The following is a 24,464-nucleotide window of genomic DNA, read 5'->3' as shown; positions in this document are numbered from 1 at the left end:
GCGTGTGTACCAAGGAGAGGGAGTGGACTGTACCATTTGTTTTGGTTTGGGCCTCCATGGTAACATGGCTTGAAGCTCTGGTAGCATCACTATCTAATGCTCTATTTCATTGTATCTTTTGTTTTTATTTTTGCTGAGAAACACAGGGTCCCACTCTGTAGACCAGGCTGGCCTCACACTAGCAGAGATCGACCTGCCTCTACCTGCCAAGTGCAGGCATTGAAGGTGTGTGCCAGCACTAAAGGTGTGTGCCAGCATACCCAGCTGTAGCTCATTTTATTTCGGTGCCTTTGAGTATCTGATAGAATACCAACTAGATAATCTTTGCACCACTGGCAAATGTTTCAGTAAGGGTTACTAACTATAATTAGTCACAAAGATGTCCAGTCATGGGCCAGATGACTGAATAGCAATAAGGTTCTGAGATAGTTAACATGCAGGATAATGGCTTTAAGGAAAAGAGTCTTACAATGGATGATCTAGTCTTATTAATAGTATCCCAGAAAAAAATGTTATAATTGTATTGCTTTAAAGTTGTACATTTTACATATTGGAGTCTCATACAGAAGAAGAAATCCATTCTTCTATTTTTTTGTCTCTTCTGCATTGTTACATTCATTTAGGATTACTTCAAAAATAACAACAGCAAAATAGAACCTGGAAGATAATAGCAGCTATTTATTGGGAGATAGTACATTTTCTAAATGGCATTTGCAGTCTCTATCTTTCCAGGGATAAACGTTCCTATTTTTCACAATTGTCACTATGCAAGAGTCTCCATCCCAGAACTGTCTTGGGGCTTCTTTTTGTTCTGTGTCTTGTACACTGTGGAGACAGAGGTGTGTTGCCTCGATAGAGGCGGCAGGGTCACACTGCTACCCACTGCCCTGCTCCTTGGGAAGAGACAGCGATCAAGGTAGCAAGATCAATCCCCCACCCCGGACATACACACCCATGGAGTGCTGCCACACAGATTTAGCACACGCAGAGCCTGGGTACACTTTCCACAGTGAAGGGATGCTCTTGAAAAACGAGGTCATTTGATCCATACTGAAGTTTCAATTCTAAGACTGATTATCAAAAACCAAGGCTTTACCCTCTCTCAACGGCTCACCTCTAAAATTCACTAGTGAGAAAAAGACCAAGGGAGGCCAGTGCCCCTGCTTGCTGTGTGGTGTAAATGCATTGTACCTAGCCTGTTCATGTCTCCAAATGACATAAAGAGACAACCGATAGTAGGAAGCATCCTAGAACTACGGTATCCTTCAGACATTATCCAGACGCTTCAGAGAACCATATTCTTTATTCTCACAGAAACCTCATGAGTGGTGCTATGTGTGTGGGTGGTACTATATGTGTGGATGTTTTATCCATATGGTAAGAGATTCTTTGAACTAAACAACCTACCCCAGTCCCACAGTGCCTCCATGGTGAGCCAGGATTTCAGGACAGGTCACTGAAAAGGTGGGGAACATTGTATTAGTGGCTGTGTTCTGCTCATTTCTACATCTGTTTCCACCTAAACGCTTCCCTTCTTTGCAGTAGGTTATAAATAAATACTTATTCCATTCATTCTTGGGAAACAAATTTTTGGACCTAAACAATTACATGTTATATATGTAACTGAGCCATTGCATGGGCTTCTGGGATGGTATTGCCTGGAAACCGTATACTCTCATTGGAGAATCCATGAGGCCAAGTAGAAAAATTAATTAGCAGCTCTAGCTTTTCTATTTTCTGGAATTATTCATAAAAAACCCTTTTGCAAAGATCCATCTCCTACTGACTCTGGATCATTCTGACCTGTTGCACATGAGCTGTGGATCTTTACAGAGGAGCTTGGGCTTTGGAACATGAAAATGAGTTGAGACAGCACAGAGAACACTATTATGGATGTAGCTCAGACCCAGACTTCCAAAATGGACATAGCTGAGTTGGACCAGGCCATTAGTGCCCCCAAAGGATGGGACTGTGAAGGTCTGTACCAGGCCATGTGCACAGAGAATCTCACGATCCCAGAATGAATTCCTAAAACACCTGAGCCTACATTGTCTCAGGCATTTTAGCTTTTGTCGCCATGGAAGTTCAGAACGTTATTTTACTGACGTTCTGCTTGATACAATCTTTTAACCTTGGGTATTTGAGACCTCTAGTATCCACTGTGGAATTCTCAAAGCCATGCTTTTCACAGGCAGCTGATTTCAGGTTTGTTTTATTTTTGGAGACTAAGGTGGGGAAGGCACAGATCACAGAAGCCGCAGCCCATTGTTTAGGACACTTGTTCTTCCGCTGACCACGTCCTTTCTCCTGGGCCAAATGCAGGGGTGGAACTCTGATGTCTCTTCACAGTAAGTGTCCCCACCATTAGAAACATGAAAGAGAGTCAAAGTAAATACCCCCTTTCTTCTGTTCAAAGTCTCCTCTTTCTTTTGTCTGCCTGAAGCATGTCTACAGGGCCAATACACTCTCCCTCCATTGTCTCTTGCACCAAAGAGGCCAGTGTCCCCATAAGTCAATTATGGAGGGGAAAACTCATAAGGCAATGACAAGGAAGCAAAAGCATGAAAGGCCTCACAGACTCTTAAGAACACGGGCACACTGCTACGCCATGAGAAAGCAAGGACGGGAACAATTCCTATTTGAAATACGAAGATTAGAGTGTGGAGAAAGCTAAGATGTGGGCATTTTTCAGGTAAGAAAGGTCAGAACAGGCTCTGAAACTAGAGTGGTTTTCTTGTTCATTCTTTTTAATTATTATTTTTGGAACACTGGTCTAAAAAATCTATTGAGTGCCCAGAGCTTAATGATGGCTTAGGGGAGCGTGGAAGATAATGCTGAAGGAGACATGGACTGTGGAGCTATTGCTCATGAGGTTTCAGAAGGGAGTGAGGATGTAATTAATGACTGGGCTATGGGCCACCCCTATCATATTTTGGCTAAAAAGTGCGATTTCTGGTCACGCGGAGTTGAAGAAGCAGCTGTGATTGTCAAAGAGGTGTGATTCCACTGAGGTGGGCCCTCTGTTTCACTAGGACAGTGGATGTTGGCCACCGGGGGCTTAAGAATCAGCTACTATTAATAAGAAGCCAGAATCATTTTCAAAATCTCCTGGGAAGTGTTACCTGAGGGTCAGCCCACAGAAGCTGGGGCCCAGGGCTAAGGCTGCATCTCAAGCTTGCAGTTGAACTTGGCAGTGCGTAGGGGTCACACACCTAGTACTGATTCTGAAGGCATGAGAGATGCAAGATTAAGGAGCTATGAAAAAAGTGTGTATGTGTGTGTGTGTGTGTGTGTGTGTAGAGAGAGAGAGAGAGAGAGAGAGAGAGAGAGAGAGAGAGAGAGAGAGAGAGAGAGAGAGAGAGAGAGAGAGAGATGCCTGGCTGTGAGTCTTTGTGTATATTTTGGGAAGTTTCTACTGTATTGTGTTTCCTTACTAACCCTCAAATGGCTGTTGATTTTAGCTGTCGCCTCATTTTCCCTCCATCAACCTCCTTCCCCATCCTCTTCCCTGCTTGATCCTCCAATTCCAGCCCACCCATCCATCCACAATTATCTATTCTATCTTTCTTCCTAATGAGATCTATCTGTACACTCAAGTCCCATACTCCATGCCTACCTTCTTAGGTTCTATAGAATGTAGCTTGGTTACAAATGACTTAACAGCTAATATGCACACATACTTGAGCACATACCATTTTTGTGTTTTGGGGTCTGAGATAACTTACTCAGGATGATTTTTTTCTAGTTCCATCCATTTGCCTGCAAATTTCATGACTTCATTTTTAACAGCTGGAAAATACTCCATTGTATAAATATATAACAATTTCTTTATCCACTTTTCTGTTGAGAGACGTCTAGGTTGTTTCCAACTTCTGGAAATGATGAATAAAGCAGTAATGAGTATAGTTGAGCAAGTGTCTTGTGGTAGGATAAAGCATCCTTTGGGTAGATGCCAAAAAGTAGTATAACTGGATCTTGAGGTAGATGGATTCCCATCTTCCTGGGGAACCTCCACACTGATTTCCATAATGGCTGTATAAGTTTGCACTCCCACCAGTAATGAATGAGTGTTGCCCTTATTCCATATCCTGGTCCGGCTATTTTTATGTCCAGTTCTTCCCTTTTGCAATAACAGCATTTATAACTTGTTTATATTTTTATAAAGTCCACCATTAGGAGATCTTAGACTTTTAAAGAGACATTAAACTTTTAAAGCATTGGAATCTTTAAATCCTATGAAATCTTAGCTACATACAGACTATGTCTTATATTATGATGTTAACATGGGATCTTAGGAGTAAGAAAGCAAAGGTTATGATTTAACCGTGACATGTTTGTGCAGATAAGAGACTGGGTGTCTTGGTTAGGTTTAATTGTCAACTGGGCACAGCCTAAGTCATGTGAGAGGAGAGGCCTAAATTGAGGGTCTGTGACCGTATCTGTGAGGAACTGTCTTGATTATTGATTGATGCACGATAGTCCAGCCCGCCATGGGCAGATGGTCCTGGACATTATAAAAAAAAAAAAGACCACATAAGCATGAGCCAGTGAGAGAGCCAGAGAGCAAGCCAGTCAGTAGTATTCCTCGATGGTTTCTGCTGCACGATCCTGCCTGGGTTCTTGCCTTGCCTCAGGAATGGACTGTGACCTGAAAGTGTAAGACAGATAAACCCGTCCTTCACAATCTCTCCTTTGATTCGAGCGTTTGATCACAACAGAATGGAACCAGAACACCATCTGACACCTTCTTCCCCTCCATGGCTGTGCTCACGTGTCTCCTCAGTGGGGTCCCCCTTTGCCACTGGAGTCAATATTGCGACCTTTCCCAGACTGCCTTGCTTCTACACTGCACTGATTACCATCTGACACATTCTATACTTTCATGTATTTATACATCACCCTCCTCCTCCAAGACACAAACTCCATGAGGATGGGCATTTTATATGTATGTCCACCTATCTGTCTGTCTGTCTGTCTTTTTTCACTATCATTGTTCCAGAGTGTAAATGGCTTTCTACCCATAGTAATCACTATGTAAGCATTTGTGAACCAGTGAATGATTGGCACTACCTTCTGCCCATGAGGCATCTTGGAATATCCAGCAGGAGGCGCTCTCGGCTCTGTTCTGCTTTGAAGCTACCTGGAGGGAGTGGGGACTATACACACCAGAGAGGGATGACAGCCAGAAAGAGGAGAGAAGTCTTCTGGGGGGTGATAATTGTGCCTTCCTAATGCTGCAACCCTTTAATACATATTGTGCCTCGTGTTGTGCCCAAAATTATTTCATTGCTACTTCATAACTGTAATTGTGCTCCTGTTATGAATCATAATATAAACATCTGATATACAGGACATGTGATTACAACCACACACACACACACACACACACTCAAAGGGATTGCGACCCACAGGTCTAAGGGTTCCTTCCTTCTTGGATTGGCATTTTGAGTTTCCCTCTGAGCAGGAGCCATGCAGAAAATATATAACCTCTGATTCTGAGGGGGAGGTCTTTGATCCTCACCTCCTGCTCTTCCTGGGGGCTGACATCACAAATACCTGCACAAATCCGAAGAGAGTAGGCAAGATATTCAGCCGTGAGACACATTCTGTGATTTTCCTTTCCTTGTGATACTAATTAAATCTCATTTATAAATCTGATTATATGATGGTGTGCTTGCAAGCTGACTGAAAGAAGGGGGGAGGAAAGAGGGAGGGAGAAATGAAAGAAGGAAGAGAGGGAGGGAGGGAGGGACGGAGGGACGGAGGGACGGAGGGACAGAGGGACGGAGGGATGGAGGGACAGAGGGACGGAGGTAAGGGAAGTAAACACTGGCCATTGGAGAACATGTTTCTGGTGTTAACACACCAGACAGCACCTGGAATGGGGACCAGGCCCCACAGACACTGTTGAGCCCCACAGATGTCCCTTTGGGTGGGCAGCAGGGACTGGAAATGTGGGAACAGAAAGAACCCAGTCTCCTGTGGTTTTTTCCAGATACAATTGTCTGAAACTCAAAGCACAAAGCTAAGCCTTTCTTTTAGCAAACCCAAACTGCTTCTTGTCTCCTGCCATTTGCTCAACAGGGAGAGAATGTTTTAAAAATAAACAAAAACAAAACCCTTCCCGGAAACAATTTCCCTGCATCAGTTGACACACAGGCAGGCACAGCCTCCACCCACCAGCTCTCGAGGACACTGATACGTCTCACCGAGAGGAAATTTCTGTCTTGTGAGACTTCGTTCTGCAATTACCATAATCTGCATTCTCCAGAGGCTGTGGCTGGGGAAGTGGATTAGTGCCAGAGCCTTTGGGAGGTCTCTGGGGATGAGAGCTGAAATCTTGAGCTTAGGTCATAAGTAAAGATGAAGGGAGCTGACCTAGCAGCTTATCCCCTTTGGGGAGCAATGAGAGGCACCGTGAGTTACAATTATTAATCTTGTTCAGAAGAAGGACCAACCAGAAGTGTGGAAAGTTGATCCTCGTCCAAAGAGGCTGGCACAGCCCACAGAAACCCTGACTCCTTGACTTCAGTCTGGGCCTTTTCAAACACAATGGAATTCTTCTTTTCTTTTTCTTTCCTTTTCCTTTTTTCAAAATAAATCACCATATGATGATGTGTTCACTGGTAGAAGAGAACATGTGATTTAGCAGAACTGCCCATTTGGGCTCCAGTTCTTTAACAGACATAATGCAGCCTGTGATAACCAGTACATTATGGGAAGGAAGACAGATAAACCTCCCACCTCCTCTCCTGACAGGTGTACTTCTACTGGATCTGCCGGGACGCCGGGGCTTTTGAGTGGTTTGCAGATCTCTTACTTTCTCTGGAAACACGGATGAGTGAGCAAGGGAAGGCTCACCTGCTGAGTTACCGTATATTTCTCACTGGCTGGGATGAAAACCAGGTATCAGTAAAACCAGAGATCTCCAATACTGCCACACTTTTTTTTCACACTTTTTATTTATTTATTTATTATTCGATACAGGGTTTCTATGTGTAACTTTGTAGATCAGGCTGGCCTTGAACTCACATAGATCCACCTGCCTCTGCCTCCCAAGTGCTAAGACTAAAGGCGTGCACGGTTAAGAGCCCTGTCTGCTCTTCCAAAGGACCCTGGTTCAATCACCTTGCTTCATTAAGGAATCCAATTAAATGGGGAGTAGCAAGCTTATCAGGCAACACCGAAAAACTGTCCTAAAGTTCTTAAAAAGGGAAAGGAGAACAGAATCAATCTAGGCTGGAAACAACTAGTTAAGATGTAGCAATAAAAAGACCTCTGGCTCTCTTACTGTGGAATGAAAAAGATAAGCATGTTGAGTGGTAAATGACAACCCAGATATTAGGAATCTTAAAGTTCGAATCTGTCATTTTAAGGGTGCCATCGGTGACTGTCACTAATTGGATGCATCATCTGTTGAATTCTTAATTGGTTCTGATGCTATGCTGCTCAGAGTAAAAGAGAAAAGATTCCCTGTTGCTTCTATCCGGCCTTTCATATTGAAAAGCATGTGATCCAGAAAATTACTATGGACGCATGATTTGCATAGAGAGTTCTCTTTCTTAAGGCACCGTGTGTCTTCTCATCTGAAGCCGAGCTTCATCTCAGCTTCAGAGATGACCTTCTGCTTGGGCAGGTGTTCTGCAAGTCATTATAGTAATGGAGTATAAAGATTGAGTTTGGCAAAAAAATAATGTGTCAAACCACAGAGAAACCCTGCTTCAAACCCACCCCCAAAAAAAATGATGTGTCAACACACCGACTATGCCAGTACTGACAAAAACTATCACACTCAGTTGTAAATGATGACTAGTGCCTCAGAATCCACTTGAACCCCCCCAAATATTGGTGTTAACAAAGCCCTTACACTAGGTTATGAAATGTGTGTTTTAAACAGTGCTTTCTGTAGATGATATGTAGATGATGTCATTAATGTATACTTTTAAGGAAAAATACGTTTAAGCCAAAGAGCTTTGTACCAAATTTACACCAAATTTACAAATGATTGTTCTGTGTGTTTTGTGAATCCTCTGTCTCTCTGTCTCTGTCTCTGTCTCTCTGTCTCTGTCTCTGTCTCTGTCTCTGTCTCTCTCTCTCTCTCTCTCTCTCTCTCTCCCTCCCTCCCTCCCTCCCAAATTCATTGTACCTTGACTGTGTGCTTCTGTAATGAATAAGATTCTGGATGAAATTCAAAAAGTGTTATGAATTTTTATGGTCTTAATTCCAGTCCTCCTTAAATATTTAAGCCTCTGGGATAATTTCAATTGTAGGTTTCTTGGGAACTAGGCTTGATAGATCTTAATGAACTATATAGTGTTAATTATGTTTTCCAAACAAACACTTCCCCTATCCAAGTGGGACTGTTGACTGATGGTCCGTTTTGGTGATGCCTTTGTCTTTCCCTTCCCAGCCCCTTGCTTGCTCTCCCGCTTCCAAGGCAAACTGCTCCCAAGTGTCCACTTAGCCAATCCCTGTCACTTGGGATTCATGAGGCTCTGATTGTCTATACAGACTGCTAAGTGGATTTTGGGACAACACAACCATGTCCTGCCCTATCTTTGCCCTTTTCAAGACTAAGATATACAATATACTTTTTCCCTAAATGAATATAAATTAAAGTTAACAGCCTCTTAAGTTTCCCCATGATATGTCAGAAATTCCTCATACTTTCAGATTTCAAACAGGAAATCACTAATCTCCACAAGTAAGAAAAAGAAATAGCTGGTGCATTCTGTCAGTAACTCAAGCACTGAGAAGCTGTTTTAGAAATAGCCGATTTTTTAAGCTGAATCCAACAACCTCAAAGTGGCAAATTGACAAGAACAGAAGGGACAGATGGGAGAGATATTATGAAGGGCAACTCAAAAGAGTTTGAGATTAATTGAATGGGGGGATGAGAAATATGGAACAGATATGATTCCAAATGTTTAAACACCAGAGATTGGGCGTTCCCACAGACATAAGTAGGGAAGGCCTTTCTTCCCCATCAGATAAAACGGTATTGGTAATGTCTTAACAAGTACTTTAGGGACCTCCTTAGCCTGACCTGTTTCTAGGCGAGCCTCACTGTTTTCCTGTTGCCCCAGAGCTGTTAGACTAATGGACACTTATGCATCCTACTGTGTGTGTTCAGGCTTTCAAGTCTTTTGCTCCTGGTGGTTCTTGTCTCTGTCGGCCCAGATCCTCTTCCTTTTCCTCATCTTCACGTCCTGTTCCCAAACTCTTTGGCCATCTGAGCACTGTTACCTAAGGTCAGACTTGCCGGACAGCAATTCCCTGTAGCCTGGCATTCTGAAGGCCAGACTGCCCTGTCAGGGCAGGTTCTGTGACTTGGATGTAAACCTCTGGCACTGGATGCCTTCTTAGAGTAGGAAAAGAACCATCCAGGCAAGTCACGCTCAAACAGGACGCCACGGTACCAATTGAGCATGGCAGGGCTGTAAATTCAAACTGCCACAACTATCCAAAGTTAGAGACTGAGAAAAAAAAACTGGCGTGTGAGCTTCCGAGCCAGTGATGGTTCTTTGGATGGTGCAGAGCACATACACCTAGAGCAGGAAGGGCCAGGTAGCTTCTAGAATTCACAGGGGCCAAAGGCGATGATTGTACTTCAGCTCGTGATTACAAGGATTACTGTGCCCCGGGCTCTAATTTACCGGGCCTCTAATTACACAAGGACTGGGTGAATTCACTGGGTTTGAAGTCAGTCACTTACAGAGCTTCATCCAGAGCCCTTTCTCCTCTGTCCCCAGCGTCCTATCACACCTTCATCAAATGTATCCCCCAGCACTTGAACCCTAACAATATACTGTTGGTTCTCTACAGTTTTGAGACCTCAACCAACTGAGGACTGATAATGATAATGTTTGAAAAAAATTTATCTTCCCTGAAAATACATATCTTCTTCTTTCTTTACATTATTCCCTAAACAATACAGGACAACAACTCTTTACCTAGTAGTTGTGTGGCAATAAGACTTTATAGACCAAAAAGATGACTTCAAGTATATGAGAGGATGTGGGTAGGTTATACAGAAATATAACCTCCACAGGTTTGAACCTCTGCAAACTTTGGTATCTGGGAGAGGGGGAGGTCCTAACATCTGTGAATGACTGTCCACCAACCATGCCACCACAGTAAGCATATCCGATTGTAAGATCCAACTCACAACTGGCAGAAAGAAAACTAACTTGTTCAGTGCTCTCCTTTAACCACGTGTACTGTATTACTCTCATCCTTTCAAAGAGAACCATCCTTTCCAGGCTATGTCTTTGCATGTCTGCTATGTACAGAGAAGCATTTTGTTCCAACAAGAATAAATACAGAGACAGATGAGACATGATGCTTGCCCTAAAGCACAACATTGGAGACATCTGCCCATAAAGCATTTCAAGCCCTGTTAAAAAATATTTTAAATATACAAATGATGATAGTGAGATTCATCTTTTATTTATAGATGGCTGTTACGGCTGTTTTATAATGTCACCTGATTTTTTAATGCAGGCTATTCACATAGCTTTACACTGGGATGAAAGCCTGGACGTGATTACAGGCTTAAAGCAGAAGACCTTCTATGGGAGACCCAACTGGAATGATGAATTCAAGCAGATTGCCTATGATCACCCCAGGTGAGCAAAGCCAGCTCCCTTTCCTCTGCCTGCCAGGATCCCCCCTCAAGTCCAGACAAGCTGTCGCTGGAAAGAAAAGTTAATCTGCAGTCAGAACTGGGAATCTTGGCCCAAGACAAAATATCTTCCTTAGAAAATATGACCGTGACTGTCTTGTATTCCAGGAACTGCAAACCTCTGTTTACCTGCCTGACAGACTCAGGCAATCATTGATTATGCTGAAAATCTTCACACTAAACCTCAATTTAAAGATAGTATTTCTTGAACAGCATATGCCTTCAAAAAAATCTTTTGAGCACAGTTAGTCTCTAATTACCCAACTAGAGAATTCAATTCCATCCAGCTCTACAGTGCGTCTAGCACGTCTAGCAGGAAAGCAAAATGAAAGTTTTCTCAGACAAAGAAGGGATGAGGCGTCATGCTAATGGACCCAGATCTAGAGACAGGTGTTTAAGCATCTATCCTGGCTCTGCCATTCCTGCTGGCAGACATAGGCCATCTACCTACCCTGTGCTGACTCTGTCTCCTCCTCTAAAAACTGTAAACAAGAGCACTTGGCTCCTAGGTTTCTACAACAACATCAACAAAAATGAGCAAAGCATTTGAGTGTCTGAAGCAGTAACCTTTCACTGCTGACATTACTATGGTGCTCATCAATTCAGTTGTTCTGACTATTATAACTACATAATAAGCTTGATTGTAAGAAGGGCCTTGCCTTGGGGCCACAAAGACTAGAGTACCTGTGACTCCTGATCCTAGAAGCTTCTATCTAAGTGACCTTGGACAAGGTAGCTTATTTTAGCTTTATTTTTAGTGTAAATGTGATGCTCAGGGGAGTCCATGCTCAATGCTGTTTTCTTAAGGTAACACGGGCAGTGTTGAAGAGCTTGGTAAAGTGTAACTCACTAAGACAAAGAGTTATCCATCCTCACCACTAGGTCATTCTTTGTCCTGGCCTGCATCTGTCCCATGCACTGACACTGTCTTCATGTCTGACGAAAGACTCCAGGGAGGTAAAGAGGTGTGTCATGTGAGCAACTAGAAACAAGCAGGGGCCAAGACCCTGAGGCAAGGGATATGGTTCCTGTCATGATTCAAGGGACCAGTGAGTGGAACAGAGGAGATGAGAGGAAGAATCCCAAGAGATGGCATTTAGGTCAGGTGACAGCGAACATCATCCTAAGACTTTGAATATGATTCCTGGAGAAAAACCACTGAGAGGAATAAGCCCAAGACTGACAGGGGATCGATCGCCCTTGTTGCTTAAGAAAACAGACTATCATGTGCTTAGGGTAGAGGTAGAGAGGTCAGTGAGGACAAGCAGTGGTGGCAGTCTGGTAGGCAGGGAGCCCTGGAGGGGGCCATGAAAAGCAGTTTAACTCCGAATACTTTCTGAAGGCATGGCTTGTTGATGGACCGAGGCGTGACCCAAGTTAGAATGAACCCCCACTCGTTAGCATGGCCCTGACTGTCAGGATTGCAGTGTAGTAGACAAGGGATATGGGAACTTTCACTTTTGATGTTCTGCTTGAGATACTTCTTAGACATTCGGATGTCCAGCAGGTGATGCATGAAGCGGGATTTCAGGTGAGGACTTCAGTTGAAGGCATCAGCATATAAACTGTGTGGGGAGGCACAACACTACAGCAGGTGATCAGGAGAGAAAGGCAAGAGTCCCAGGATACGCTACATCCAGGGAGTGAGGAGCCATAATCTCTGTGTGTATATTACGAAGTTTAATATACATTACTCTTATCTACCGTGGCAATCATGCCACTTGGGGCATCTGGCTTTTTATCTGTTCCCTTCACCTGTAAATTAAAATCTACTCCTGTGATTCTCACCACATCTCCATTCTCCATGGCGGCCTGTGCATTTTCTCACTGGTCTTCCTTTGTGGGAGCCATGCTTCATTAATCTCTCTGTAGTTTCTGCTCTGTGGAATTCTTTTATGGTTAAAGATAAATCATCTTTTGGTCAATTCAGCTCCTTTTCATATTTTCCCTATATTTTCTTTGTGTCAGGACTATGCCATCCTATCACTATTGGCTGCCTCTGTGTCTGTCTGGCTTTATCGAACCAGCTATTTTGACAAGCATTGGGTGAGGAGGGGAAGTGGGGAAGGCGTGATCAGGTAGCATCCGAAGTCCATGAGCATCCAGTCGCAGTATCCTCGGTCCATTTGAAGTCACTCTGGCTTCCACTGCCCCATGTGCTTCGAGACAGACACTGCAAACAGAGGGTACAGCTTGTCCTCAGACAGCCTGCCAGGGAAACCTTGTACCCAAGACAAGAATGTTCTGTGAGTGGCTCAAGACTACTCAGCATACAGCCAAGGGGAGAAGTGAGTAGAAACTTACATCGATCTAAGAGGGGCAGCATTCTAACAAGAAAGTCAGGAAACAACTTCACTTCTAAAGGAAAAGTCAAGGGAAGCAGCACACAGTATGGCAACCTAGCTTTTCCTCCATGAACTCAGCTTCAGGTGCCTTGTCAGAGCCGCCAACCCAGGACAAGCGGCATTGGGACTCTTTCCCGTCATCATGACCTAGCACTCACTGTTTCCTGTGCTTTTGTGTTGGCTCTTGTTGGTGTCCAGCTTTGAATCCGGTACAGGAGCATCACCTTGTCTCCAAACATGTGCGTCCATCCCCACAACCCCAGCTCAGGAGTCTAAGAACTCAGGTCCTCTCAGACCCCAACTCAACAACAAGCAATGGGTCTCAAACTCCCAAGTCTCTAAGGTCGGAGAGAAGTGTCCCTCACCTTACACCTACCTGTCTGGTTCTTGTCCAGAGAAAATGGAATAATTTTATATGCAAGAACCCTTAGGACAAAAAAAAGCTTATATGTAGAAATCATCATGTTGTAAGCTCATATGTAAAGCCTGGATGGTTTTGTTCCTATTTTCTCATTTGGGAGAAAAAGTACAGTTTTTTGGACAAATCTGTACCTTTAGTTTTCACTGATCACAAAACGAATTGTGAGACAAATGAGGGGGAATGGCATGCACACATATGTGTGGAGGCCAGAGGACAAGCATGGGTGTCATTCCTTATGTGTATACACCCCTAGTTTTTGGACGGGGTCTCTTTTGACTAGACTAGAACTCCATTTCCAAGTACATTGGGTTGGCTGGCTAGTCAATGGACCTCAAAGTGTCATCTGTCTATACCTTCCCAGCAACTGGGATAAAAGCACACACCAACAAGCCTGACTCTTTTCATTTAGGCTCTGGCCAGCATTTTTCAATGAGTTATCTCCCTAACCTATCTTTAAGTTGCAGATTTTTGAAACATACATCTTTTAATTCTTGTAGATAGCCTCAGTCTTTAGTATGATTTTCCTGCATCGATACTGCACTGTGGTCATCGTTGTCACAGTCCAATGGAGAAGGGCCTTTCAAATCCTCTCTCTTCACTTGGAAGGATGTGAGCCAGAAACACAGAATGTCAATAAGTCAAAGGCAAAACCAGCCTTGTGCAATCCCTGCTCAGAAAATGCTGCTCTGGAGAGAAGTAACCCTGTCCCATGTTTGTAGAGACTGAAGAGTTGAGAACAGGTCTATCTAAGCTGGAAAAAAAACTATATCACTTTCATTTTCCCTGTCACTGTTGTCAGGGACATGTACACCCTGTACCAGAACCCACCACCAGAGCACACAGTTGCCCTTAATGTCTAGCTGCATTTCTCAGCATGGTAGCTGTTCAAACTCTTTCTCTGGTTCTTCCAGAGGAGAGCAGATCCCAGGCATTACGTCACCTCAGAACCAAGACATTACTGCCTACTTCCTACCTGAAAAAAATAAAAAAGATTTAATATCAGATTTGTAAAGCTTGAGACTCTGGAACACATTGGCTTATTAAATAGCTTCAAGCATCAATATAATTAATATTAGATAAATCCATGCAAAATCAATCATTATTTCATCTCTGGGATGCCAGGTCCCTGGAACATGGTAAATCTGCAGTGTGAAGCTTAGTATCGCCCTTCTAGAAGACTTTTAAAATGACCTCCTTAAAATCATTTTTTTCTGTTTTTCTTCTGTGTAAAAGGAGATTTATGCTTAATGAAGCTTTTAATGAAGAAATCACAGAAGGAGAATGCCAATAAAATCTAATTTTTAAACAAGAAAATCTAATATTGAGAAGTATTGCAATACGCTGGCCTTTGTCCAGATAGAAATGAAACACACAATCCAATCACTGCTCTGCACAAAGGACAGAGTAACATTAATTTTCTTCAAGATGGTTATTAGAGAGATAAACAGTATGTTCTCCCCTTATTATGTCATGGAGATGTTTGTTCCCAAGCCCACTTGGCTATTCTCACAAGGCAGGCTTGTCCTGCCATTAGCTGGTATCTTTTGGCAAAGATGGGTCAGGAAGAATTGCTGGATTTGTTGGTGGCCTCAAAAGATCCTTTGTTCCCAAGAGCCTTTGAAGTAGGCTCTCGGCCATTGCTATTCCCAGGCACAAAGCTAGGCATTCTTAGCACAAACTCCTGTAATCACATTTACCTGCTCACTCAAAGCTAGAGTTTCTTCCTGCCCTAAGAAAGAGTTGAATCAAAAGAACTGAGGGGAGAGGAGTGAAAACAAAAAAGGAAAAACTTTACAGAACATGAAAAACAGCACCAAAAATAAAGCTTGAAGGGAAGCAGATCAAAGCGGATTGAGCAAGTTCTAAAGGAGCCAGAAAATTGCAAAAATAACAGTAATAGAGAAACAAATTGATGGCATCAGAACGAATACAAATGAGGAACAGGAGAGACAATTTTAGAGTAGATCAAAGACAAGGAGCAGAAAAGAGGGAAGTGTTTTCTAATGTTTTTATCTGTAATTAATTTTGGTAATTATACCAGTTGATTTACAAAAACAGGAGTATACACCTAAAAGACAATCAGCAAATGGCAAATGAGTTACATACCTAAAGAGGTCATTTCTTGCTGTGCCCAGACTCTCAGGCATGTGACAATTGCCAATTATGTCAACTACACAAGTGCAGAAAAGTAATTCAAGAACACAATGCAAGTCACCCTCCCATTAAAGTACAGAAGACTAATTAACGTGTGTGTTGATACCTAGGACTTATTAATCTATAGAAATGTGTTTTGCACAAAAATGGAAGCTGTGTTTCATTTTCTGTAAGCATTCTCAGATATGCTGCCAACCATTAGACAAGTGAACAGAAATCAGGAAATCATTTTCAAGAAGACAGGCAGAGTGAAAATAAATATAGCTTTGTCATATCTAGCTATTTTCTGATGAACACACATTGTATAACCACTCACCCTTGTGGATCTATGGCTCAGCTGTTGTTAGTTAATTGACTAAGAGGTTTTTCCATAGGGCTTCAGTTTTTGATCTTATACTTCGGGAAATATTTATAGTTTGCTGCTTTTGACTTATCTGTTAATATCTTCACCATGCCTTGTAGGTGTGAACTTTATGTAATTAATTAAATTTCCAAGATTTTTCCAGTTTTCAAAACTTCAATAGGAGTGATTCTTTAATAATGAAGGGGGAAAAAACAAAAAAGAATGCCATCATTTGTTAGGACAGAGGAACCTAACCCAGACATAATGAAGGTGTCGGTGAGTGGAGCTTCTAATCATTATGACATACATACATTTTAGACACCCATTGTTTTCAGAAATGTAAAAAATACCTTTTTACTAAATTGAGTAAATGTGTCCATCTGGAATCACATTTGCCTGTGTACACACCCTTCAATTCTCATTTGTACATGCATATGTGCAAAAATGTTGTTAAGTGATATTTTTAGGAAATTAGCATTCTGATTATAGCATACAAGGTCCTTTATCTAACAGGATATCCTAAACATTCATTATATGACTAAAATGTTCAGAACAGTCAAAGAAATAAATTTAAATGTAAATCTAGCACATGATAAATTATAGCTTTGTAAGAAAAATAACGCCACCATCATGGATGATGGAAAATTGCCCCCATATCTAAATGGTACCTTTTCTACCAGATGGCATCTGGTTCACGGGTTAGTAGGGGGACTAAGGACATAAGTAAATAGTGGATAGATTTATTACTCTGCAAATGTACTTTGATGACTTTATTCCAGCAAAATTAACAGTTATGGAAGCATTTTTTGTTATTTATACCTTTACATGTCTTAGCAGAACACGGGTAAATAAAAAGACAGGATGGAGAAAAATTGTCCCGCCATTCTCTGGAATCCAATACTAGGAACCAGCTACTCCCCTTCCCCCTCTCTCTTTCTCTTCTACCTCCTTCCCACCCCTGCCCCACTAAGGGAAGCAGCTTCATTCTCTCATATCTACTGGTAAGCATGAACAAGCAAAAGGACAACGAGGTAGAGGAAGCAGAGATGAGAATCCTAAGCATCCAGTTCTAGGTGTCAGAAGAGGCAGTTGTTGGAAGGTGTGCCGGAGAAGAGGCACAAGTGGGTTTTATTATCGGCAGCTCCAAACGAACAACTCCAGTAATGAGAACACTGCATTAGTCCCGTTTCTTATCACCGTGACCGAATACCTGACGAGAAGCAGCTAAGAGAGGAAGGTCTTATTTGGGTTGGTGGTTTGCGGTTCATCACGGTGGCGGAATCAGGAGGTGCGCTTATTGCACCCATGGTCAGGAAGCAGAAGAAGATGAGTATCTCTACTCAGCTAGCTTTCTCCTTCGTGTCCAGAAACCCCAGCCCATTTAGTCTTCCCTCCTCAGTTAACTTTCTCTGAAAATGCCCTCAGAACTCCCCCTAAGGTGTGTCTCCTAGGTGAGTCTGAATCAAGCTGACAGGCAGGATTGACCACTGTACACTCAGAGAGTCAGTGCTGCTGGGCATTGCCTGAGACATGGGTTACAAAGGGAGAGCGCTGGCCAGCACGACTCTCATCTGTAGTTATGAGAAAGATGGTGTTGTATAAAGTGTAATTATGTGATAAATCATCTGGAGGCACTTCTAATGAAAACCTAGGGAAGATTAACCAGAACTCGTGTGTCCACTGTCTGAAACAGTTTGCAGCTCTTGGTGCCTTCGTCCTAAGCCTTCATAAATCCGGAGGAAGCTTCTGTTTATCGATTTTATTTGCAGAATACACTCAGGGTATAAAGTAATTTGACTTTAAAAAAAAAAAACAGGGTTTAGGGTCTGCCCCAACAGGGTTATAACTTACCAAACATAAAAGCCAACACATAAAAACAAACATACAATTTAAAGGGAAAAGGGCTCGTGCCAGCAGAATCTGCAAAACTGGGGAGGTGGTGGGATTACTCCCAGGCACACCCACACTCCCATCTATCTGCTGGGCTGAAATCTCCTGGTGGGTGATATTTTGGATGCCTTTCATGCATGGCATTGCTCAACTGTTTTTGAAAGAGGTGGGGGGAACCCACATAAATCCCACAGAGAAGGGCATAGCGGTTATTTAACAAGTGCAAGGGGTGGGGGCGGGTAAAGAACCTTCTTTGCCATTCATCAGAGCTCAGAATAAGTATGTGAGTATTAAGCATTTTTTTTCAGCCTCTGTGAAATCTGTCCTTTTCTCATCGAAGTCAGCCACTCAGAATGGTCAGTGCCATTAACCTTATCCTTGATCCATCCCCACACATATGTGCAGGCTCTGTGGCTTGCAGGCTGTAAACTGGAGGATAAACGGCGTCTAGTGTTTTATGTTTCTTTTGCCCAGAATCTTATTTTTTTAACTCTCAGCAATTGTGGATAATTAAATTTTTATAGAAGAATTCTTTTTTTTCTTTGGCAATCCCATTAGGCTCTGCTGTACTTGTCCATTGCCTCATAAAAGGAAAAGAAAAGCCTGCCACATCTGTGCCTTCACTGTTTTGTGCAGACTCTCTCAGCTCCCTGGTTTATGGGATGCATTCATGATCAGGAAACCCCATACTTGGTGTCATAAGTGCCAAGGGTTGGTAAAGCTGAGGTGAGGACTATGCCTTCCTTGGGGACAGCGATATGAAGGGAGACGGTGAAGGGCTGATCTCCGGGTCACAGGCCAGGGTAGATAATGAATGGCCTTTGTGAGACTACCTGGTGATTGCATAACCGTGACAGTTATGCACCCTGAGTACAGACACACACGTTTGCACTCAGCTGCACAGTGCAATAGCCACGACTTCAAAGGGGCAGGAGAGCTGTGAGTCGCTGGCAATGCCAGCGGTACGCCTGGCAGCCCACAATCAGACTGTTTTGAAACGGGGTCTTAAAGGCAGGGCATCAAAGAGCGCCACCAGCTTCTCCGACAGCGACTGTGGCTGCAGACGAAAGGGCAGTCACAGTCTGTTGGGAATGGGCCGGTGGCAACCTCTTTGGTGGCATCCACACTAATGCGAGGAATATCACCACCCATAACAGCACCTTTGAAAATGAATGTCGGGACACCTCCGGGCATCATGCCCAAAGCTAAGCTGTGACTCCTCATTGGGAAGGACCTTGCCTGACCTTTTTCACTCAGGTGTTTCTGTACAGAGCTCAAAAGGCCAGCCCCTTCGTTCTCTAGCAGTCCCTGTGTTCTTATCCCACATCCCATCTTCTGTTCTGCTCTGTGGAGCAGGTGAAGCCCTGTGGACATGTGTGGTGCTGACAGCTGAAACTACCAGCTACAGAGACTACCACAGACCAAGCACAGGGCCTGCCATGCCTCGTTTCATCCTCAGAGAGAAGCTCAGAGTGCAGAGGAGACCCTGAGAGGAGAGGTCTCCAATGCTCCTGATTACATATCCGAAGCAATAGGGGTTTGGGAGGTCATAAATGCACCCGACACTTACATCAACCTCCTTAAGTCGTTTGCCTTCTAGTTCCATAAACACCTGAAAATTGCCTCAAGTCAGATTACTCAGTACAAAACATTTTTTTTGAAAAACAGTATTTTCACAAATGGAGTCACGGGAAGGATATCTCTGAAAGCGGCACTTGGGCATTTTAAATATATTCCCATTTGTAAATGAAACCATTTGGTGAGTTCCAATGGAGCTAGCTGGAAATGCGATTAAACCATCTCTTTCTACCACGGGCATCATGGCCCTGGAGCACATGGTTAAAATAGGACTCTGATATATGGCAGGGAATCATGCTACTGTATGAGCGAAGAGGAGTAGGAGCATCCAAAGACTAACAAAAGCCAGGTGGGAAGAACAGAGGCGGTAGGGAGGGCTGGCCCTAGATCTGAAGAATTTCTGAGGCAGCTCATAGGGCCATCTGCCTCAATATTACCTGGCTCCATACCAAACAATACTCTTCATGGATCCCAGCCAAAGAATCTGCAATTTAACCGTCTGCCTAACGATTTTACACACAGTGATATGGCTGGGTGCTCTTGATCTAGACTTGAGTAACTACTTCAGCGTATACTGGAGACTAGGAAAAGAAAGCTACCACAGGGCACGGTAATATTGAGGACAAGGGAGGACAGCTGTGTGTGGCCTTTGTATTTTCCAATAGGGGTTGGCCTGTCCTGACTTCAAGAGACAATATGAACGCCTGAACCAGTGCCCTGTTTGTGAAGGAGCAGAGTCACAAGGGACAGCAGCTCTCTTGTGATGTAACGCAGAGCTATTTCTTCCACACTATTTTCTGAAGTGCAAGGGTCAGAGATTACAATGTTTGGGAAACTGCATCTTCAACAACCCTTCGTCCCTCCCATCTCTTCATTTAAGCCTTCTTTGCAAATTGAATTCTAGTAGGAGAAATAAATCAAATTGTTATTACTTTAATATAAATTTTACTATCTATAAAAATGACAAGGTTGAACAAGACATTAGTCATAACTGACCCTTTTAAGAACTTTTTGAATATACTGTCTTACTTTGCTTTCATTAAAACGCACAACGTAATTGCTATCTTTATATTATATATGCAAGATCTCCAGCCCTGCCCAAGATCATGCAGGCAATAATCAACATGAGCATTTATTAATTCCTTCAGCAAAGGTCCTAGGATGTAGAAACTGGGTCAACCATCCTGATCCTCCTTTCAGGGAATTTACATTCTATCCACAGATCCAAGAGGAGGCTGATAAAAATCCACCTGACCAAAACCCACTGTATCTCCCCTCCTACTCTATTATCACAGCCCCCTCCAGTCTCCGCCTTCCTGGGTCCCTGCCTCCTGTGCTTCTGGGAATCACTGGGGCTCTAGAAGTAATGTGCTGGCAGCGAGAAGGATGCTAAGAGGCAGTGGACGCGGTCAAGAAACTAAATAAATAACCTTGCCACCATGTCTGCTTCCTAAATGCCTAGGCCTGCCATGGCTTCCTACTGGCCTTGCCCAGGTAACACTCTCTCCTTTTTCCTACTGCACCTGCAGCAGCAGCATTGGCGTGTTCTTCTGTGGACCCAAAGCCATGTCAAAGACCCTTCAAAAGATGTGCCGTTTGTATTCATCAGCGGACCCTCGGGGTGTTCATTTCTATTACAACAAGGAAAACTTCTAGATGCTGGAGGTAAATTTCACGCACTGCAGAAGAGACTGAAATCAAAGAAGAGGTGGAGGGTCAGGAGATTTTTCTCCACCCAAAGGACCAAACAGCAATCATTTTAGACTTTATGAATGGTATGGTTTTAGCCTAATCTACTCAACACTGTGATTCCAAAATGCTAAAGTAGCCACAGATGAAAACACATCAGAATGGGCTAGCTGAGTTCTGTCATCATAAGAATTTACTTATGACCTCTGAAGGTGAACTTCATAACATCTTTTCTGTCATGAAATTTGTATTTTTGATAATTTAAAAAATGTGAATGTCAGAGTTGGGCATATAGGTGAGTGGTCAGACACTTAACCAAAATGGAGAAATCATGGGTATTTAAACTTAGGATGTGGGCCAGACTGGGTCTGTGAAATGCAGACATAATGTTAATTAAAGCATAGTTAGAACTGGGGAGAACCACTGACATTTTTCTACCTTGTATGACACATACATAAACACTAAATTTTGTGTTTGTCTTTTCTCTCTTCTTCCTTCTTTCCATCTTTCCTTCCTTTCTTCCTTCCCTCCCTCCCTCTCTCCTTCCTTCCTGATTTCCTTCTCCCTTTCTTTTAAAAAACAGTATAGTCAACTCAACTTCCATCCCATAAAGCCATTGGGAATGTTTTTTAAATTTTCACTGATTTAGCCTTTCCATGCTCTGTTGCTGGTTGCAAAGTATTCCTCACATTTTATAGTTTTTTTCCACCTGTGTCAATGTTTTATAATCATTTAATCAAATACATCAATACTGATTTGAAAATTATTGAGCCCCAGACAGCAACAAGTAGGTGCGTTAGTGGCATATTAAATCTTTTGTTCAGGCTTTATATCAAATTATTGACTTCAGAGGACTCCTTTGCCTTCCCTATGCCTGTTAATATCAGTGTCCAGCTGAAACTGCTTTAATGAGCAGCCACTGGGAATTATACACCACATCATACTTTCTTGGATCCTAGATAATATATCATATACAATAGAACAAAAGCATTGCTGCACTTAAGACAGATTTTGCATTTTGAATGCTTCTTATCATTGTGGACTTTCATAAAAGAAGTAAATTGATCTGACTTGCTTTGATTTTACAAAAATCCAGCAGCTACTTAAGCTTTTTCATGCATTTCTAAGATGCAAATTGATTGTTCGCTTTCTATTATCAAATTATTTTAAATTGTGAGCATGAATTCACTCATACTGGGTTGGGGATACTTATACAGTTGGGCGTATTTAACAATATCTCTCACACATGATTTGTACTTTCTGAGCTTGGGAATTTCTCAGTATCTGAAAGTATCAGATAGATAGATAGATAGATAGATAGATAGATAGATAGATAGATAGATAGGCAGGTAAATACATACATACATACATACATACATAGTCATTTGAAATATAATTGAACACATTCAGACATTCTATGCAATTATTTCCCAATTTAAATTTGATTCAACCATTATTGCCAGAAATTTCTATAGTCAAATATAACCTTTAGTAAGAAAATTAAATACATTAATTTTTCCCTCTTAGCCATATTCAGTTACTCCTTTTCTTTCTTTGCCTACTTAAAAATAAAATGTACTGTTTGGTCATCCAATTTTGTCTAATAAAATAAAACTTTTTCTGGTAGAATATAAAAAGTCTAATTACTTGTTATTTCTGGAGATATTGTTCAACTTTTTAAAACATATATACTATGAGATTCTTACCTATGTAAACAGAAGAAAATACAAAAATCTGATTTCTGTAGTGTTGCAATAACCAAATTAAAAGGGAAATAATTTATTCAAAAAGAAGCATATCACAAAAATTATTCAAGCTAATTAGATATATCAATAAACATAAATGAAAAAACATGTGCAAATGGGTACAAGTAGTATTAACTACATTTGAATATTAAATATTCTGAAGATATCAATTTATTCAAAATTAATTTCTGTGCTAAATGAAACTCCAATTAAATTAAAATTTTCTTGATTTTGATTTTAAGTGGTATATACTCTAAAATTAATTTGTGACAGTATAGGAAAAAAGAAAAGCAAAAAACTGATGTGAGAAAGGATGAGGAGGAGGAGAAGGAGAAGGAGAAGAAGAAGAAGAAGAAGAAGAAGGAGAAGGAGAAGAACAAGAACAAGAAGAACAAGAACAAGAACAAGAAGAACAAGAAGAAGAACAAGAGGAGGAGGAGGAGGAGGAGGAGGAGGAGGAGGAGGAGGAGGAGGAGGGAAGGGAGGGGAAGTGAGAGGAGGGAAGGGGGAGGGGGAAAGAAAGAGCAGACAAGTAGGACAGGGAGAAACTTCCTATATACAGAAGTCATCCTGCAGGGGGAGCCCTTCAAGCAACCAGAGGAAAACTGCATCACCAGCAAGTGAACCTTGTGGTCCCAGCCTCCCAACTTCCCTAAAGACCCCATGCAAAGAAAATTCTCACTTAGAAGTACTAAGTTAATTTCACGGGGCCCAAAATGAAGGCAAAATACAGACTCTCCAAACAGAACCAAAGGCATGGACTCCCTCTCTAGCGTAACTGCCAAAGGATATACTTACTTTAGGAGAGGGGAAGTTGAATTTACCAAGACACAATGTGCAAAGATGAACCACGGAAAAACTAAAAATATGTTTCTCCAGAATCTCTAAATAGTGACTGCAAGGGACAGTAAACAATTAGTCGTGAATAATTGCGTGGGCCGGAGGTGGTAACATCTGGAGGCTCTCCACCATGTTTTTTTTGAGGCAGGATATCTCACTGAGCCTGAGACCGGTGATTCAGTCAGGCTGGCTGCCCAGCGAGCTTTGGGGATCCTCCTGCCCTTCACTCAGGAGCACTGGAGTGACAACCTTTTCACATGGGTGCCAAAGGAACCCAACTCACAGCAAGGTCTTTACTAGCTGAGCCAACTCTTCAGTCCCCAAAAGAATGTTTTTAAAAGACAAAAGTAAAATACTAGATATCCTCCACTTGTAAGCTAGGAGGACACTGGAATCCAGAATTCCCTAGTCCTTTCACTGTTTGGAAAGACAGAACTACTGTGTGCAGCCTTCGTTAAGTGCTGTAAGTAAATGGATGCGTGGTCTGAAATGGCCCATTGCACGTACCACAGTGACGCTATTCGAGAGTTTTTGCTGAACCTAAGCTTTGCACTAATTTCTGGGGTGATCAAGAAAAATGTGAAGCTGTGTCTCTGCTTTAACTTGCATTTGAGACTTAGAGTCTTTTCGCTTCCACTCAACTGATCTTCACGGGCTCTGCTGTTCCTGGACCATATTTAGTCCCCTCCAGGTCTCTGCAGACCACACTCTGGCATTTTCTGTCATCCCCATGGCTGTGGTGAGGTATGGAGGTAAGTCCTTCCTCTCCCTTTAT

General features: G+C 42.4%; 1 protein-coding gene across 1 annotated transcript in view; it reads left to right on the top strand.

Moving 5' to 3' along the window:
• Nox3 (NADPH oxidase 3) overlaps positions 1 to 22,594 on the top strand; it is a 58,643-nt gene extending 36,049 nt beyond the window's left edge. Inside the window, exons 11-13 of the mRNA XM_005065910.3 lie at positions 6,760 to 6,906; positions 10,504 to 10,628; positions 20,945 to 22,594. Coding sequence (XP_005065967.1) covers positions 6,760 to 6,906; positions 10,504 to 10,628; positions 20,945 to 21,071 — 399 coding nt within the window. The 3' untranslated portion in view covers positions 21,072 to 22,594. The remainder of the gene's footprint in view (positions 1 to 6,759; positions 6,907 to 10,503; positions 10,629 to 20,944) is intronic.
• The last annotated feature ends 1,870 nt before the right edge of the window (positions 22,595 to 24,464 follow it).

Source organism: Mesocricetus auratus, unplaced genomic scaffold (assembly GCF_017639785.1).
Source record: "Mesocricetus auratus isolate SY011 unplaced genomic scaffold, BCM_Maur_2.0 Super-Scaffold_100018, whole genome shotgun sequence".
NCBI lineage: Eukaryota > Metazoa > Chordata > Mammalia > Rodentia > Cricetidae > Mesocricetus > Mesocricetus auratus.
The sequence above is the reverse complement of the archived record's forward strand: the minus strand, read 5'-3'. Positions and strand labels throughout refer to the sequence as shown.